Source organism: Astyanax mexicanus, chromosome 4, assembly GCF_023375975.1.
Source record: "Astyanax mexicanus isolate ESR-SI-001 chromosome 4, AstMex3_surface, whole genome shotgun sequence".
NCBI classification, from domain to species: domain Eukaryota; kingdom Metazoa; phylum Chordata; class Actinopteri; order Characiformes; family Acestrorhamphidae; genus Astyanax; species Astyanax mexicanus.
This window is the reverse complement of record NC_064411.1, coordinates 34,900,777-34,920,479: the sequence shown is the minus strand read 5'-3', so window position 1 is coordinate 34,920,479 and position 19,703 is coordinate 34,900,777. Positions and strand designations below refer to the sequence as shown.

Below are 19,703 nucleotides of genomic sequence, written 5' to 3'. Positions count from 1 at the left end.
TTGAAATAAGCATAGCAGTTGAATGGACAGGGCAGATTCGCACTGTAAGGAGCACTTACAATTTTTTCATTTTCCCAAAAGTTGTCAGTGCGCCTTATAATCTGATTTGTATTGTGTATAAATTTTTACAATCCGGTTATAAGGAGCAGTAAAGGCACTCTGCTGAAGTATAAAAGGGTTATAAAAGAGTTTCAGTCTAGTTCTACAGCAGTATTAGCATTAGCTTCTAATCGCGTAAAGAGCTAGCTCTTTGGCCATCCAGAGGTGAATATTAGTGGCCAGTACCCCGCTGCTAACCCAGATAGCACTGCTGGAGCAGCATTAGCATTGTCCGCTAACCGCACAAAGCGCTTGCTCTTTGGCCATTTAGAGGTGAGTATTATCGGTCTGTAGACTGCTGCTAACCCCGGCTAGCACTGCTGGAGCTACGTTAGCATTAGCCGCTAACCACAGTGCTTTGGCTGTTCAGAGGCGAGTATATCGGACTTTAGCCTTCACGTTTACGCTGTTTAAACAAGCTGCATGGGACGAACCTCTAGCTAATATCACCCTGGCTCATGGGAACACTCTGTGGGGTGTCATTAACCGCTAACTGCTAGCAGTTAGCCGCTAATGCTAATAGTGGAAATCTAAGCTTACAGTAAATAAACGGAAGCGCTTTACTCACCCACATTTTTTTCAGGAGATAAATCTGTGTAGATCTGTGTAGACATCCGGAGCTCTTTGACTTTTCTGACACGTCTGAATTTTTTTTTTTTAAGAATTATAGTTTTGTTTACGTAACTTAGCTTAGCTTTACAGGTTTCTGCTAAATTTAGAAGGAATACATGGCAACACTGTTCCTGATAATAGTTACTAGTTACACGTGTCACATAAAATGTGCCTTAAAATCCGGTGCGCCTTATGATTTAGGTGTTGCCTACTCCCTTTTTTTGGCAAACATGGGGCAATCCACTTCTCTACTTTTGTCGTCATGCCTTTGTAATGTGGTTTTTAATTGTTTTGTTTATACATTTTAACTTTTTTTTTATTTTGGCCTTAAACAAGGCTTACACACAGACATACAAAATGTAAATCTAATGTAAATGTACCAATCACATATATACTATACTGTAATAAAAAAATAAACTTCAAAAGCACAACTTATTCTCTTTTGTATCATATTGAACAACTTTACATCACGATGAAGCAAAATGTTAACTTTTTATATCTTTAAGATGATGTCACCGTCTGGGAATTCGAACCATCTACTGCATCACTTGAGGAATCTTCATTTTAAGTTAGAATGTGACAGATCCAGACACAGGTAGTTAGAGCATCAACATAATAGTTTCTGACTCATGATCACCCCATACTGGTGCACGAGGCTACACTTTGGCAAATAGACAAAATCCTTCTTCGCCTGTTTTAGGTTCTTAGCAAGTTAATTCTAAATATTTTACTTTTGAACGCATTCAGTGTTTCAGGGCTTTGTTTGTTGAAGAGTTGAATTGTGTTGTTTAGACAAATTAATTGAAATGAAAGGTGAATGACTTCATTAATTTTGCCACTAACATGAATGTATTTTGTCCTGCTTTTCAAAGAAAAAATATTACCGAACTGCAATATAAAAATATGTATTGATTATTAATTATTGAACATTGAACAATGAATGTTCGTCAGTAGTGCTTTTTTCATTATAAATTTACCTCAGTAGTGCTATTCTAATCACATTTAAATACATATATATACATATAACTAGTTATTGTTCAGTATATTTTATGCTAAATAAATTAGGTTGCCAAATATTTAGTGCATCTCTACTGTTATATATCTGGATTCACACAGCAGTAACTACGTATCATGTCCGGCTAGTGGCCCAGCAGTGTCTCTGGCTTTGAGCTTTTGCGAGATCTTCCGCTTGATGAATCTTCTTCTTTCACTTTCCTCACTTTTCCTTTTCCGCACACTTATCTTGAGGAAGCGCTTCTGCAGTTTGGGTCACATAATGAATACAAATTAACTACAGAATGACAGGAACTCAGGAAACGAGCCAAATCGCTTCATGACGTGGTCTTTGAGTGTGTGTTTGCATGTGTGTATGCGTGAGTGTGTGTATAAGTGTATGTTGATCATTTCTGGTGCTGCTGAACATAAATCACTTGTTTTTCTTTTTATTGTGAAGCAGATGACAAAGTGCAGCTGTAATTGGCTTAAAGATGTGTTGACAGATCTAGATGTGCATTTTGGGTGTAATGGAAGAGGGAGTAACCCTGCGGCGGCCTGCTGGATTGTGCTGAGCACTGGATTGTGCTGCTACTGATGGCTAAATGCTGCTCAGCACTGCTGCTGCCTCTGGGTCTGTTATGAGAACAATATTTTTGGATTATTTATTGTCTCTGAAATATACTGACTTTGAAAATCAACTGACAGGAATGAAACTTGTTGTCTTGTTGGAAACGACTAACAAATCCAGGTGAGGAGATCCAGATCCAGAAGGCCTGGTTTCATGGTGTGGGGTGTAATTTCCTACACTGCCAGATCACCTTTGGTCTTTATTACATGTGATTTGACAACCCCACATTATGTTAATGTAGTGCTGCAACCAGTAGACCTGTCTTTTCTGAATTTCTCACAAAAGCTCAATGAATTTTATTTTTTTAAAACATTAAGAACAGGGGCAATGTGAGTGGCACGGTAGTGTAGCGGTAGTGTGCCTCCTAGCGCTGGGGTCCTGGGTCCAAGTCCCTACCTGGGTGGAGTTTGTGTTTCTGTGTGCGTTTCCTTCTTACTGAATACACTAAGTGGCCCAGGAATATAAATGTTGTTATTGTGAAACATAAGATGTGCTAAAAGCAAAGCCCATGAACATTTCTTGCCTGACAGAGATGAAGTAGCATCCTAGCTTAAATAAATTGGCAGAGACCAAGATGGAGGTTGGAACGGTTACATTTTTCCCCGTTTTGTTTTGCTGCCACATTGGCAGAATATAAATATTTGTTTAATTATTACTGTGTGTTCACACTGACAAGCGACAAGTCGCTCATGTCCATTTTTGTCACTTGTGGGTGTGTTTGTGGCCGTTCGCGGTATTGCGTGTGTTGGCGTGGCCCGATACCATGTGAAGTATTGTGAGGATGCAAAAAATACACCTTGCTCAGCTCAAAATGCGCAAAAGGCATGTTCTTATTCTCTTAATTGATCATGGGTGTATTTTGGACGTAGTGTGAAATTCGTAAATCATTGTGTCACTTGCTATTTCCGTTTTGGCAGATTGCTATTTTAACGGTGCAACTTTTCTTCGTTTCTCAGTAGAGGAAACTGAGCTAAGTTGTCAAAATAGCAATGAACACCTGACTGTTGTCAGGGTTTATATCAGTCATTGGTGCACCTGTATTTTCCACGGCCAAGGCAGCAATAGACCACCACACCCATCAGTGTTTGCTATTTTAATGATATATGTGCAAGGCAAAGCATAAAAAAGGGTATCAGATGGGGCCCTTTGTTGTGTTTAGAATCACACTGCTGGAAAAATTAATGAAGTACTGTAAGATATAGAGATTCACAGAGCAGGGATATCAAATAAAGTTAAAAATATCAACTCCATTTGTCACTTCTTACTTTTTTGTCACTTCTTACTTTGTTGCTTACCAGTGTGAACGCAGTGTAAGACAGCTTGACACAGTGTATCTTCTGGTTTGTCAGGTTAGTATTGCACAACAAGCTTTAAGTCATATCTTGTTTCCCACAGGATTTGTAATGTCAAACTCTGCTCCTGCTGCAGCCATCTAAACAACCTTCAGACTGCCAAGATCTGCATGTGCAGGCTCCTACCACTTCATTCTTGCTTTGTATCGTGTGTTAGAACCTGAATACTGCCAAACACTAAAGTTGCTGAATGCTGCTGCCAAATGCTGTACGGCACTGAACAGAATAATGCTACTGCTGCTTGAAAAGGTTTCCATATTGTCCTCTGATCCAGTTTGAACTGGGCAGTAGAAGAAAGCAGCCATTCTCCTTGCTTTCGGCTGCATAAACGGTATTTTGCCATTTTATCGTTGACCTTTCTTCACAATCCACAGAGCGCACAGCTGAATATCACCAGTGGAAAAATCACTTAGATAATAAGCATTTTGGGCATTGCATTTTTTTATTTCTTTCTTTCTTTATGTGTGTGTGTGTGTGTGTGTATGTGTGTGCATGTGGATCAGGCACAGGAAATGAATGTTGCGTCCTCTGCTCTTTTTTTCTCCCCATGTTCCCATGTTTCTTCACATGAGTCTCAGTGGAAGTGTATTTTTATCCACACAGCATTTCCAATGTGTCCAAAATTATCTAGACACTTCCAGTAAGCTAGACACTTCCAGGCAGAGCACATTTATTGTATAATTGATGTCAAATTAAATTTAAGTCAGTTGAAATCGCAACAGTGTAACTACTTTTATAACATACTAATATTTTGTGGGGAAAATATGATCTTATGTACTTAACCATCATCGTAATGGACCAAGACCACATGCTAAAATTTAGTTTACACCTAAAACACATGCAGAATGCTTTGATTTCTGTAAATTGTAGAAATTGCTAAGTATTAGGGCTGCAACTAAACTGTCTTTGTACTAATGTTGTAATTGTATATGGAATACACACCTGCCATTTTTAAACATTTTAGTGTTTACACATAAAATTACCCCAACAGTTATATTAATTATATTATTATCATCATTTAATAGCACAACAACATGTATGTAAACTATATACTTGGTGGTAAGTCTTAAACCCCTTCATGCAACATCAGTGTCAGAAAAGACTTAAAAAAGGCTGTATCTGCTGTAGAATTTAAGGTCGAAGGAAAACTCGCAAGTGAGATACAAATTTAGACATGCCTTGTTTAACTACTCTATCAGGCTGTCGTAACATTGAGCAAGAAAACAAATAGAACTTGTTGTAGAGGTGTGCCAAAAAATCGATTCACATAAGAATCTTGATTCTCATTTACTACGATTCAGAATCGATTTAAAATGTCCCAAAATCGATTCTGAGGGGCGGGTTTTAGACTGATTTTGGGCTGGGTATTTTTGTTGGACCTGGCAACCCTGGGGATAGCGCTTGTCCTTTCAAACGGAGATCTTCCAGACACACACAGAGCGTAGGTGTTTGAGAATCACCGGTAAGATGGCAGAACAAGCACTATATTACATTAGATTAACGTGTAGTTTCAATGTTTTATGGCAGAATGCTTCATAACAAGCATAAAAAAGATCGCTAGTAGTTAGTTTCAGTAACTGTTAGCTAGCTAACTAGCTAACTTTCCAGTTCCACCTTAAATAACGCTACAGGTGGCAGCGGGCTGCAGCATTTAAGGCGGAACGGAAAAATACAATAAGCTAATCAGAGCTAATTTCAGCTCCTCATCACAGAGGAATTAAGGAATGGACCATATGAATTAATTTCTCCACCTCCTGCCCCCTTTCTGAAGAAATACAACGACCTTAAATTAACTAGTTAATCAGCAGCTGCTCCTGAACTTTAGCGCTCCACTGCTATCATCACATCAGCCCAGCAGCGTCACCTACACACCACCGCTAGTAGCCTGGTAATAAAGCAGTGTTATTTATTATTTATTTATTGTTCATTAACGTCATTGTGATATCCCAGTGATTCCTCTGTCACTGAGGACCCACATTCCTGCACATTTTATTGTTTTTGTAACACATTACCTGCTCCAGGACCAGTGTATATTATGGAGGGTTTTTTTTCAATAAGATTCATAAGCCAGAAGCAGAAATTTTTATAATTCAAATCGTTTTGAATCAAAAATCGATTTTGAATCGAATCGTGGCCCCCAAAATCGGAATCGAATCGAATCGTGAGATAGTAAACGATTCCCACCCCTAACTTGTTGCTAGCTTAAACTACTGGTTGAGCTGCCACATTTATGGTGGAATTTAGAATGGAAGGGAAAACTCTAGGGGAAAACGTTGATAACTTGTTTGCTAAACATGAGTGAGATTTACATTTTTGAGTGAGAATGAAAAACATCTTGTTTAACTACTCTAGCAGGCTCTAGGAAGATTGAGTGAGAGAAAAAATGGAATTAAGTTACTACAAACTGTAAATCCTTACTTATGGCTCCAACATGCATCCTGGTTAATGGCACTGTTCCTATTTGTGTAATAAAGTAGAAGACTAATAATCTTTTAATTAATTCATTTAATTGATTAGTTGTTGGAGTCCTACTAATTATACAGTATGTCTCAGTATGCCCAAGCAGTACTGTTAGAGTGCTGTTATGAAGCCAGTAGAGCACAAATGTTGGTTAAAGTTTTACACTGGCACTTCTTAAAATACCAGCAAAAAGTCTCATGTTTCAGTGGGTTCAAAATACACTCACTGAAAAGGTGATTTATACATAATTAATTATGTAAATCTTTGTTTCAGATTAGAGGTCCTGTTCATGGTGGAAGTCTCCAGTCTGGTGTAGGGGAGCAGGGGGAACACTCTCTGGCCTCCCTGGAGTCTCTGGAGGCCATGTCTGAGGGAGAAGCCCCCGCCGCCTTCACAAGGGGCAGCCGCACCCGCGCCAGCCTCCCTGCAGTCAAATCCAGCAACCACACCAAGGACCGATCATTAGGTAACCCATCTGCTTCTGCCTAATCAAACTGTTATTTTATACATTTTATTCATATTTTAAAGATTTTCATCCTGTGAAAACTTTGTTGAGTAAGCTAGATGTTAGATTGACACTCCTAGCTAACTGCTACAGTGTCACCAAAAGGGATGCAAGAATTAGTCGATATAATCAATAATGCAATTTATAAAAATCTGTGTTGACTTCTGTATTTTTTGCACTGTAAGGCACACTAAAAATCCTTTAATGTCTTCTAGGCTGCGCCTTGTAAAGCCACTCCACTGAATTACAGCGTTGTAAAGGAGTTTCAATGAAGTTTGAGTAACATTAAGACGAGCTGCTAAACGCTAGCACTGCTGGAGCATCATTAGTATTAACCGCTAACATACAGCGCTCGTTTGACTTTAAAAGAAAGTCTTTTTTTTATGTTTACTTAGCTTAGCTTTGCTTAACTTAGTTAGTCACACTTAGCTTGATCACCAAAAGTGAAAGACACAACAGATTACACATTTTCTCTCTGAATATAAGAACATTTCACATTTAAATGTCACTTTTGGGTGACAGAGAAAGCTAGGAACAGGAGCAGTACCCACAGGAAGCAGAGATGGAGGGCATGGCAGAACTAATCGCTGACTAATCAGCTAATCTGAAAAATAATCGACAGATTCAATAGTGAATTACTAAAATAATTGGTTGCAGCCCTAGTCACTAATTGCATTAATTCCATTGTTCTATAAACCAAATCATGTGATTTTGGCAGATTGTAAGCGTTTATATTGGCATATTGGCATGTACAAAAGTAAAATTCATGATACTCCAGTGTTTGTTAGCTGTGTTAGCCTAGCATCTTCCATGTTATATTGCTTTTGTTTAGATTCATGCAAACTATTATTCTCATTCACAGTAATCTTGTAGATCTTGTAGAATTTGATGAGTTAAAAACACAGGAGTTGGTGTTCTTTGTATCATATTTAAATATTTTCTGGACAAAGAAAAAGGTTAACTTATATAAATGATAATCATTATGAATCAAGACCACAAGCTTAAACTTGGTTTATATCTGAAACTGGAGCACATTGCTTTGATTTGCTTTTGATTTCTCTGAATTGTTGAAATTGCTATGAGAGTTAAGTATATATCTTCAAATTACACCACAAATGGCAATCACAGGGTTATTGGCCCGAACACGGTGCTCTATTATAGAGCCAGTAGAGCACATACAGTGGCCAATGCTTTTAGACTGGCCTGATTTAAAGAAGATGTGGGGTCTTAACAGGACATCCTTGCACATGATTTAAATGTGCATGGTAATTGAACTAAATGTGTGCAAAATGATTCCACAACATTGCTCTAAATTGCTTAAAACAGCATTGCCTACAGTGCCAGCGAATAAGCTCGTGTTTCAGGAGCGAGGCGATTATTCAGATCCTTCCCATGTGAGATGTGTTATTTTAGCGGTCTTCAGGCTGCTGACCGGTGCGCAGCTGACGCATATGTTACCCATTTGGAGAAGGTTTCTGCAGAGGCTTGGCATCGCAGGGATTTTGCTTCAAAATGTCAGAGGGTTTAGTTGCGGCTGAAGGGGAGCCGCTGAGATCCTGCTGAGGTTTCTTTAATGGACTGGCAACTCTGCGCGCACACACTCACATCACACGCTGCCCACTTAGTTTATACTGCTGCGAATAAAATGCGGCTTTAAATGGATACTCACATGCAGTAAACCCTGAGCTTGGCCCTTATGAAGTCTCAATCTGAAAATGAACACATGCTGAGGGTCTAGTTGAATTGCCTTGGTTTGGTAAGTCATTGGAATTCTTATAAAAGTGCGGAAGACAGCAAAAATAGGACGTTGCAGATTTTGAAAATGTTGTTATACTTATGTTATGCTTAAGCTGAAATGGACAAAACTATAGAACAACATTTAAAAAAAGGTTTAAAACCAAAATTAAACTATAAAAATTAAGGTGTAGCGGTTAAACTAATGTGGATTGATGGAACCTTTACCCCTTTGCTGCAGTAACAGCCTCTACTCTTTCGGGAAAGCTTTAGATGTAGTTTTCACAACTTTGTTGTGAAAAGGGTCAGATTGCCTTCAATCCCACATCCAACTGAGGGATTAGATTACTTCTGCCACTCTAGGCTATCCGAAAAGTATTGGATTGAGTTCCATCATATTATATATAATTTAAAAGGCACTATAATCTTGTATATAAATATAAATGCTTGTGAACACTCCTTGTTTTACACTTATTGTATTTAAAAAATAAATTAAAAATTTAGAAGAACAGCACAAAGAACAGTGTAAACAAAGTGCCAGTCTCTTAGGAGAATGTTTTTAGCCATGCAGGTGAGAAAAGGAACCAATCACTCAACCCCACACATGGCAACAGGAGCGAATTGCTTCGAGATCAATCAAAAATTCCAGACCACTGATTTTTAACTTAAAGGAAGGTCTTTTAATCTTTAAAATTGTGTATAAACACTAGTGTGGCTTTGATCAACCTAGTTTCTCTGCTTGTTTTAGTAATCTATGGGAAATATTATAATGTTTTAAAATTGCAGTTTTAAAGAGTTAAACTTAGGAAATCCGTAATTGTTTCCAGTATATGATCTACTATGATACCTAATGTAACATGTAATGTGGTGTTTCTCCATGCAGGTGTGTTGTATCTTCAGTATGGAGAGGAGACGCGGCAGATTCTCATGCCCAATGAGGTGACAACTGTGGACACGGTCCGAGCTCTGTTCGTCAGTGCCTTCCCCCAGCAGCTCACCCTGAAGATGCTGGAGACGCCCAGTGTGGCCATCTACATTAAAGACCACGCACGCAACGTCTACTACGAGCTCACAGACATTCGGTGAGTCTGTGTGTCTTATTTTCCTTTTTATTATGAATCTTGTGTGTAATTGTGAAATTAATGTTTGTACATTGGGCTAATTTGGATGTCATTGCACATCAGACACATTTATTCTGAATTAATTTTACTTTCAACATGGATTTGAAATTTCATGAACAAAGGCTAGCAGCAGTTAGCGCTAATAAACACCGCCTGACAGCGCTACGCTGAGGAACCCTGAGTGCTCTAATAAGCCAGGACAATATTAGCTAGCGGTTTATCCCAAGTAGCTTGTTTTACCACTGTAAACATCCAGGCTACAGTCCTATATACACGCCTCTGAGCATCATTAGCATCTAATACTAATGCTGCTTCAGCAGTGCTAGCCGGGGTTAGCAGCAGACAACAGGCCGATAATACTTGCCTCTGAACGACGAAAGAGCTAGCACTTAGTGCGGTTAGCGGCTGATGCTAATGCTACTCCAGCAGTGCTGGATGGAAAAAAAAAATTCATACATAAGGCACCAGATTATGTTCTTGGAGAGGCTGTACATCACAGCTTGGAAGTTTCCTAGGCCTAATTGGAGTGACTTAATTTGTGGCTCAAATATTTGCACAGCCTGCTGCTGGATTGACTCTACTTCACAGCTTGGACATTTCCTATATGTAGTATCAGAGCAGCTGTACCATCTTGGCTAGCAGATGGAGTTTATGCCTTTACGTTATGCACTGTGTGTGTATGTGAATGTGTTGTACCTGTTTTCCTTGTGACAAAGCTGTATATTTAAATATAATAATAGTGTACTTGAACTACATGCGGATAATTAAAATATACGGCAAGAGAGACGTCAAAAACATAAAAATGGGTCATTATCAAGAAAAAACAAAAGATACGCTTAGTAGAAAAGCTAGCAAGCTAGATTTAATACCCGGTGAGGAGCATTTGCAACAGAGGGGTGTTTATACAAACACATACAGGTGTGGGCAATCAGAAGCTTGGAGAGCGTGAACTCCATAGCATCACAAGATCAGCAGAATCTGGAAGGTCCAGTGTGAGTGCATGCTGGGAGTTGGAGTCTTTAATGTGTGACTCAGAGTTCAGAGCAAGCAGTCTGATAACGTCAGGACTGACAGCACCATCCAAGTAAAGAGTCACCAACTCATGGATTAGCAAAGTGTTCCAGAGTTGTACAACAGGGGGAACTGGCAGCAATTTGGCAAAAATCCTAAATTAGAGCTTATAAAATTGTTTAATTTATTATGGAATTTTAATATTAACAAGATTAATAATATATGAAATGTGAATTCACATATCTTCCACAGCACACTGAGCTCTAATGAGCCGACACAAAGTTTGCAGCCGTGCACTTCCTCCACAGACAGAAAGAGCCGTAAGTCGTTTCTGCTCGGCCGCTCTGTGGAATATTTTGCTGATAATTTTTGCCCATCAGTCACTAATCAATGAAGCAAGTAATGCAATGAAATTGTGAAAACAACAACCCCAGGCCTGATTAGCAAGGCCTTGTGCACAGATTAGCGTGCATATTTGAGTCAGTATCAAAATATTGCAGGTTCTGTCTGTCTGACTCGGTTACTGTTAATCTGTGTCTTTGTTAGCCAGAACGCTAAGTTCGCTAATAGTCAGCGAAGGGAGAATTTAGCACAGGCTGATTTGCACGATGCTAACTGCTAACTTTCACTCCAAATTAGCATCACCCCAACATGTCTGGCTGAAGTCTTTTTGTTTTACTATGGGATGGTGTGTGTGCGTGCCTACTGCTGGGTGTTTCCCTGATACACACCCTCCACCGTACTGGCCCCTGCGGCTTACACTGGAGTCAACAGGAAAGCACTGGGACTGTGTGATCCATCACGTCAGCGAGTGTTTTGAGGGTGTATGTGTGTATGTGTGTGTGTGTGTGGCAGGTTGTGTATGTGTGTTTTTTATACGGGAGCAGGAAGCTCAGGTTAGAAAGTTCTGGGGAACTAACTTGTGTTAACATGCCCCATGACCTGTCTGTCAAAACCAGATGCTGTTCTTTCTGGTGTGATTTGACAGGCGTGAAAATCTAACAATTTGGACAAATTACAATCAAAGGAGAATATGAGTTAGTGGTGTCTATTCCTACTATTTTGTTAGTCCCAGTATCTGCAAGAGTTAACGAAAAGGTATTCAAAAAGATGCATTAGAAAAGGATGTGGTTAAAACAATGAGCAACATTTGAACACATGCACAGTTCGAAAGGCGTTAATTTATATGATATTAAATGCAGGTGTTATTTGGATGGTGGGTCATTCTCAGCATTGCAGTGACACTGACATGGTGGTGATGTGTTCGTAGTGTGTGTTGATCAAGCTGGTAGGGCTGCAACTAATGACTATTTAGTAGTCAACTTAAATGCCGATTATTTGTTTGATTGGTCGCAATTTTTTTGTCATGCCTGCCATTTGTACAGCTAATGAGGACAGCTAAACATTTAGACCCCAAGACCAATATTGCAGTACATTTTGTTAATTTGACGTACCTATATTAAACTAAAAACGGCTAAGTATACTATAGGAAACATTCACACAGCCTGGATGTTGTTTTCAGGAGATTCTAGGATATGTGTATTTTTTTCCAAGGACATACCTCATTGAAATGATTGTCTTAAAAAATAAAAATATGAATAAAAGTAAAATATAACTTGTGAGTAGAGTACAGTATCTTCCTAACACTTAGCCAGCTATCGTTTAGCTAAAGTTGAACTAATGTTAGTAATATAATGAAAAAGTGAACAATATTTCAGGGTGTTTTTTCCGATAACAATATTCTTGCCGATATGATAAATACATTTCAAGAGTATACTACTGCATAGAATAATTTGGAATTTAGAATAATTATTGCAGTTTTAAACATAATAAATCTATAAACTTTTGTCTTTTTCTTAAACAGTAGCTTTCCATGACTTAAGATATTATATAACACCATTATAGTGTAGCAAAATGTAAAAATGCAACCAGTGCAGCTTAGTTAGTACCTACTGTCATGGCTGGACAGGACTCAGACGCACATAGATATAAATCAAGGACTTTATTTAATAAAGGGTAGTCAAAATGAGCAGGATCAACACATGTAAACAGCAGCAAGAGGTAATAAACATACCATAAACAACAAACAGTCCAAGGGTCATACACAGCGAGGCAATATAGAAGGAGAAAATTTGTGTTGGAATATACATGAATAATGTCGAAAAGAGAGAGCTAACACAAGCAAGCAATAATCGCTGTGTAAAGTGAAAAACCAACAATACTCTGTGATCAGTGAGTGAAGTGCAGGTGTATTTATAGTGGTTGAAACAGTGTTGTCAGTGTTCCGGTGATGTGCTTTCTGGTAGTGTGAATGGGAGTGATGTCAGTGTGCAGTGCGTTCTGGGTATCATAGTCCAAATTACATGTAAACTACAACAACAGTTTTTGCTGCAGATATTAATTGACTTTAAACCTTTTGCAGACATCTAACATTTCAAGTTTTATACAGGACTTACACAGATGCGACTGGACTTTCTATCCCCTGATTCGTGTTACACCTGCTGACCTCCAGGTTGTGTTTTGTTTTTACAGAAACATCACGCCACACTCCTGCCTGAAGCTCTACCACAAGGACCCCACCCAGGCCTTCAATCACTCCTCCAGACACAACAATGGAGACGCCAGGGTGAGTGAGACCCACCACCCCAGAAACCTGCAAATACCTTACATTTACATGATAATTCCTTCTTTAGATTTCCACTGGAGCTTTAAGGTTAATATTGCTAATAAGTAATAGCATAGTAATAACTGCTCCCCTAACATCACACTCAAAAATCATCTCTTCAAAATGTGTAGAGGTTATTATTCAATTCTAAGAGCCTGTTTACCACTGGCATTTGTTTATTTATATATTTATTTATTCAGTTATTTTTTGTCATATTTTTTTTTTCTTGGACATTTAGCATATAAAATTACAAAATTCCCATTAACAAAGACAAATTGGGGCGCTGCCTCTATGATCTATGGTTCGAATCCAGACCATGCAGCTTGCCATCAGCTGCCGGAGCCCTGAGAGAGCACAACTGGCCTTGCTCTCTTTCTGGATGGGTAGATAGGGCTCTTTCCCCTCATTACTCCTAGGGTGATGTCGATCAGCACAAGGCGTTTGGGAGCTAATATATCGGAACCGAGTGACTGTGCTTTCCTCCGAGTGCGCTGTGATGCTACTCGGCAATGCTGCATCAGCAACAGTTGGAAAAGAGGTGGTGGCTGACTTCACATGTATCGGAGGAGGCATGTATTAGATACAACCTATACAGCTGATTAGCTAAATAAATTGGGGAGAATAAAGGGAGAATATTAGAAATAAATATTTTTGTTGTTGGCATAACATTTGAATTTCACGCAAAAGCTAGATATAAACACCACTAGAATGCATTTTGATGGCAGAAATCACATCCACAGTAAATGCAGGAGACCCCACACTCAGGGGACATGGCAAAAGTCACGGGATACAATACTAATCTCTGACTTTGTCATGTTAGTGTATATCCAGACACTCTGTGGTGTAAACAGGCTCTCCAATAGACTTGTTTATGTGGTTTCTGACTCTGTATGACTCAATGTGTTAGCTGTAAAGATGATACTTACCAACTAAACACAGTTTGTGGTGAGCGTGCGATGATTTAGGGAAGCTAATTGCACGGTGCTAACTGGCGTTAGCCGTAGCGCCACTGCAAAACTAAAGACACCAAACATGCCATGGCTGATCGACTGGATTTTGGGTAAAACAACAATTGTGTACATTTGACTTTTCGCTGAACTACAGCCTGAGAGTCTCAGAGTGGCAGCTGGTGCAGGTGTTGTTTTGGACTAAACATTAGCATATTTGAAGGCAGGTACAGTCTGTTTATATTGGGTATGTAATGGATATGTAAATATGTGTGTGTGGGCCTTCTTTGTTCTTATAATTATTAGTGCACAGATATTCACATACTAATTTTCTGACAGTGTTTGACATTCTACTGTCTATAGACACTGTCTATTCCTCATTTCTATGTCTTTTTTACAATGACTAGACTACTTGTTTGTCTTAGACAATTCAACAACAGGAATATCTGCTTGCGTTTACAAATGGATGGGTAGCTATTTGTATTTTGGTATATTTTTTCTTCTATAGTATTTGTTTAAAAGTCCAAGGTTTAGAAGAGACTATTAAGCTCTTTTCGAGCTGGATTACTTTGACATTAATCTATTACTTCAGCATAAATGACTGAGATAGTCTTGTTGGACCATTGAAGAATTATCTTTGTGGTACTGTGCTCTTCGGAAACCTGTTCCAGTTCCTTTGAATAGCAAACAGTAGTATGCTGAAGAGCTCAGTCTGTAACAGGAACTTGTTTGTATATCAGTAGTTGCGGGTGTTCAGCAGGCCAGACAGCGGCATTGCTTTGGCCCCATAAAATTCCTATTAGCATCTGGAGTTCAGTAACACTCGTAATTGTAACCAGACTCACAGCTGGTGCAGTGAAACCCATCTGCATACTTTTCTTACAGGTTGCTTCAAATCTGCTGGCTGTAAATTCACCATGAAGTCTCTCCACTAGAGAAACAGATAATATTTCTCCTTCCAGTTAAGAACTCATATTTTTGGAAAACAGATTTTGTAGATTTGGTCTGCTGCCACTGTGATCGGAAGATCGCTGGTTGGAATTCCAGGGAATGCAGCTTGCCATCAGCAGCCAGAGTCTGAGAAAGTACAGTTGGCCTTGCTCTCTCTGGGTGTGTAGATTGTGTGCTCTCCCTACATCACTCCCAAGGTCATGTCAGTCAGCACAGGCTTTTGTTAGATAATGTATGAGAGCTGAGACGCTGTGCTTTCCTCCGAGCACGCTGTCTACTCAGTGATGCTACATCAGCGGCAGTTCAATAAGAAGCGGTGACTAACTTTGCATGTGCTGGAGGAGGTAATGCCACCTAATTTTGGGGGCATTACTACTGATAGGGGGAGTAGAGGGGGTTGGGTAGTTTAACTTCTAAATTCTGGAGAAAATGGGATAAAATTAGAAATAAATTGATAAAAAGATAAAAAGTGTCTTAAAAATATCTTATTAGCCATTTTATAAATAAAAAAAATGGTTAATATCACAAGTGATTACAGGCTTTTGAAGACTGTAGATAACAGCTGTGAGTGTGTGAGTGTAAACACTGAGAAGTGGTGGAGCAGTAGATTTGTTATTTGAGATGAGCTGTGTGTCCGGGTGGGGTGGGGTGCTGTATCAGATTGGGAGGAGTGGGCCAGTGAGCCACAGGGGGATTCAGGCTGGAGTCCAGAACCACAGCTGGAATTCCTGCAGCGGGTGTGGGGCTCAGTGTGTGTGTGTGTGTGTGTGTGTGTGTTTTTGTGGAGCTGTTCTGGAAAACACACTTTGTACTAGAATAGTGGACGGGGTCATGACATTTGATTTGTGTTGTTGCTGTTAATTTGCTACACAGAAAATTCTGTTATTTAGTTACAGTTCTGTAATTCTTTGTATATAAATATAATTAAAATATAATAATTAAATATATTTTTGCATGTTTTATAAATAGTATAGAAACACTGTAAACAGAAATAATAAAACACAACCACTTTAGTTTTTCCCACTTTTAAAATGTGATTAAGTAATAAACTAAATATTAATTTTACTGTAACATTGCATTGCATGTTCATAAGTCATTTCAGTTAATAATTATAATGTTTTTTAAAAAAGCTTGTAAAACGCCTACTTTTCTATAAACGAGCACAAATCAACATTTCTCCAATATAAGTAGAAAAATAGATGATTAAATGGGGTTTTGAGTGAGAATCCACCCTGAAATTTACAATCATTCACACATAACTGCAAAACATATACTGTACATATTAAATAAGTGGAGCCATTATATTTAAAAACGTCAATGTTTTACCATGGCATGGCTCTCCATGCCAGTTGACCATGTGCTACAGATGTGGTTGATAGAGCCTGAAAGTTGAAATATGTTGATATATTCCTTTAATCTTACAGTTCAGGAAAGAAAAACATGGTTTACATTTGTAGGAAGAATGTTCAATGGAAAAATATAAACTAACTCATTCCAGATGATCGGATTCCATTGCAGAATGGCTGCAAAGTGAGGTTTCGAGCTTTTTTATGTAACGAATGTGTTGGTTATATGTTGGTCTGGGTTGATGTTATCCACTTTCTTGCTTAAATTGTTCGTTCAGAAGCCCGAAGACTCCATATGTTTCCAATTCTGTATCTTAAAAAGATGTGTATTACTAAATTGTGACTATGCTACACCTGCTCCAAAGATGCAGACAGACGTAAAAAATAAAAAACACTGTACAGCATGTTTTCATCACTTATCAACCCTGAAACACGCCCACCTTCACCACAAAAACAGCAGGCAGACCCGAGCCACATGTACTGCTAAACCATTTACATTCCCAAAGCAAGCACTAGATGAGTGCGCAGATAGAGACACGATAAACAATAGCATGTGCCAATCAGGATACTCAAATGTGTGAGAAGGCAAACATGTGCTAGCACGCTTGTTAGCATAACACACCTGTTCACTGGCCTATTAAAGGAGCCATTGTCTGTGGCGTTTGTGTTTCACGTCGTGTTTGCCCATCGTTGAACGGTTCATCTGTGGGTTAAACCTCTTAAAAGGTTTAATGAGGCGTTTACAGTGTAAACCCTGTTTATAAGCAGCAAAAACATGCTAAGAGGCTAGGCTACAGACTGCTAGCTTTTATCTTTCCCTCTTGCTGTGTTAATAATAACTTAACAGTGTTTGTTTTGTGACTGTGAGATGTGTTTATTTTTTGTGTGTGTGTGTGTTTCTAAATCACTCACAAAATAAAAAATAAAAAAATCACAGTTCCAGCAGAGTGCTTTATGCGCTCATAGAAAGAAGACACCAAAATATTTCCCCATGAAGCTTCTAAGCTAATGTGGACTGCACCTGTTCAAACATGCCTCCTCCCCAAAGCTGGATGGGTAATCCTACTGAAGAACTATCTCTCCTACTGTCTATCCTGAACCACTCCCACACCCCACACCCCTCCCCCAGCTTCTAGAAAGATTATTAAACAGATTAAAGATATCATACCGTTAAAATGCTAATATTAGGCTCTAGCCATATTATATACACATAGTATAGTGTTATTGTGTTGACCAGAATGTGCTAGCTTCGGTTGATTGCTAGTAAAGATATTAAACCATTTTTTGGACAAAGGATTGTTTTAACTTGGTAATGTCTGGTGAGACTTGTATGCTTGAATGCCAAGCAAAATGTGGGCATACAAAATGTTTGTTACTTTGGTAGAATTAATTGTATTTTAAGGGTCATTGTCTTGCTGGGTGACCCATTTTCTCTTGAGGTTCAGCTCACAGACAGATGTCCTGGCATTTTACCTTTGTCTCATTTGTTTAATTGGGTTCTCTTCATCTACTTTAAGGACTTGCTTGAAAATCTGATGATGTTTAGGGTCATATTTATGCAGAAATATAGAAAATTCTAAAGGGGTTTACAAAAACCTCACTTCTATATTGGTCTAATCCATAAACAAAACATTGTTCCAATAGCCTATCCAACTTGTCCATGTACTGTACACCTCCCATTCACACCATTGTTGTTCTGTTTTGTCCTGCTGGTGGGCTCATGAGCATCATGAGGCCTTCAGTTGCTTAGAAGTTACATTAGGTTTATTTGTGACTGGTGAAATTTAGGGTCAAAGTTGTGCAAAAAATATGCAAAAATTCAGTACACAGTAGAACAGTGAGGTGACACAAAGGCCCAATCCCATTTCACCCCTTACCCCTACCCCTTCTTTTCGAGTGTAATCTTTCCCCTTGGAATAGAGTTACAAGAGGAAGGGGTAAAATTCTTCCTCTAGGAAATGGCATAACCCTTCAAGCACCCGATACATCATCAGGATCGCTAAAGTTCAGTAACCTACTGTAGCTGCTGGTTAACTAGTTAATTTTAGGACATTGTATGTCTTCATAAATGAATGATTATTGACTATTTCTTAATTCCTCTGGGATGGAAAGCTGAAATTAGCTTTGATTAGCTAATTTTATGTAAGTTTATTTTTCCGTTCTGCCTTAAATGCCCCTGCTGTCTGTTGCACCATTTAAGGTTAAATGGGAAAGTTATCTAGCTAGCTAGCTACTGAGACAAACTACTAGCGATCTTTTTTATGCTTGTTATGAAGAAAATAACCATAAAACATTCAACCACATTAAACTATGGTAATATAGTGGTAATCGTTACTTTTAACAAGGAAAATATTTACATTTGTGGGTTTCTTACCAGTGATTCTAGTACCCTTTTGTTTAAAGTGTGCATCTGAAAAATCTCAGTTTGAAGGGCTAAAATGGCCTATCCCTTCCCCTAACCACCCCTCCAGCCTTACAAGAATAGGGACACCCCTACCCCTCAGTGTGCACATGCAAAACAGAGGGGTAGAGGTAAGGGTTAGGGCCAAGGGGTAAAATGGGATTGGGCCAGAGTAGGGGGTGCTTGTACATGATATTAAGCGTGGTTCTAGTAGGTTCGGTTCATGTTTATCTGTTCCAGAAGGCCAGTACTTCTCTACAAAGGCTTAAAAGTAACTTAATGTGTTCATTGGAAGGGCTGTCCATAAACATTTGGACAGTTTCAGGTTTCTGCGCTTCTTGATTGACAACTTAAACGTATCAATCCTGTTTCTTCACTCAAACAGCAGAGTTTACAGCTACCGTTTAAAGATTTTTTCTGTGTTTCCTTTAAAAGCATTTTATATGCATGAAAAACACAGATCTAAAGTGGTTTAGGCTGAACTGACAGATCTGAATTGAGGCTGCTCCCTGCCCTTCTTCTAATGGAGGAGGTGATGATGGATAGAGCCTGTTTGACGCGGGCTAATTCACCTGCAGGCTCTCGTCTGCTTTATTCCTGCATGCTCGAGCCTGGCCACTGCACAAAGGCAGGTCCAGGCAGGGCTATTGTTGGTGCCACATTCAGCCTTTTGTTCAAAGTCTTACTCTGCCATTATTCTTAAGCCTTAATCACAGCAACACAGACACGAGAATCTGCCTTCAGTTTCCTGCTTTCAGAACTAGTTCTTATTCTGAATAGGGAGGTTTTTTTTGTTGTTGGTCTTTTTGTTGCGCGACAGACGCAAATAATTCCTTTCTTTTATCTGTGAAATCAGACCATATACCTCTGAAAAG

At 39.0% G+C, this 19,703-nt stretch overlaps 1 protein-coding gene across 11 annotated transcripts in view; it reads left to right on the top strand.

Annotated features, from left to right (window-relative positions):
* Window positions 1-19,703, top strand: part of si:ch211-207d6.2 (sickle tail protein homolog) — a 119,675-nt gene that overhangs the window by 64,464 nt on the left and 35,508 nt on the right. For all 11 annotated transcript variants that reach the window (XM_049478487.1, XM_049478486.1, XM_049478488.1 and 8 more), the window contains 3 exons: window positions 6,421-6,613; window positions 9,270-9,468; window positions 13,051-13,144. In XM_049478487.1, coding sequence (XP_049334444.1) covers window positions 6,421-6,613; window positions 9,270-9,468; window positions 13,051-13,144 — 486 coding nt within the window. The remainder of the gene's footprint in view (window positions 1-6,420; window positions 6,614-9,269; window positions 9,469-13,050; window positions 13,145-19,703) is intronic.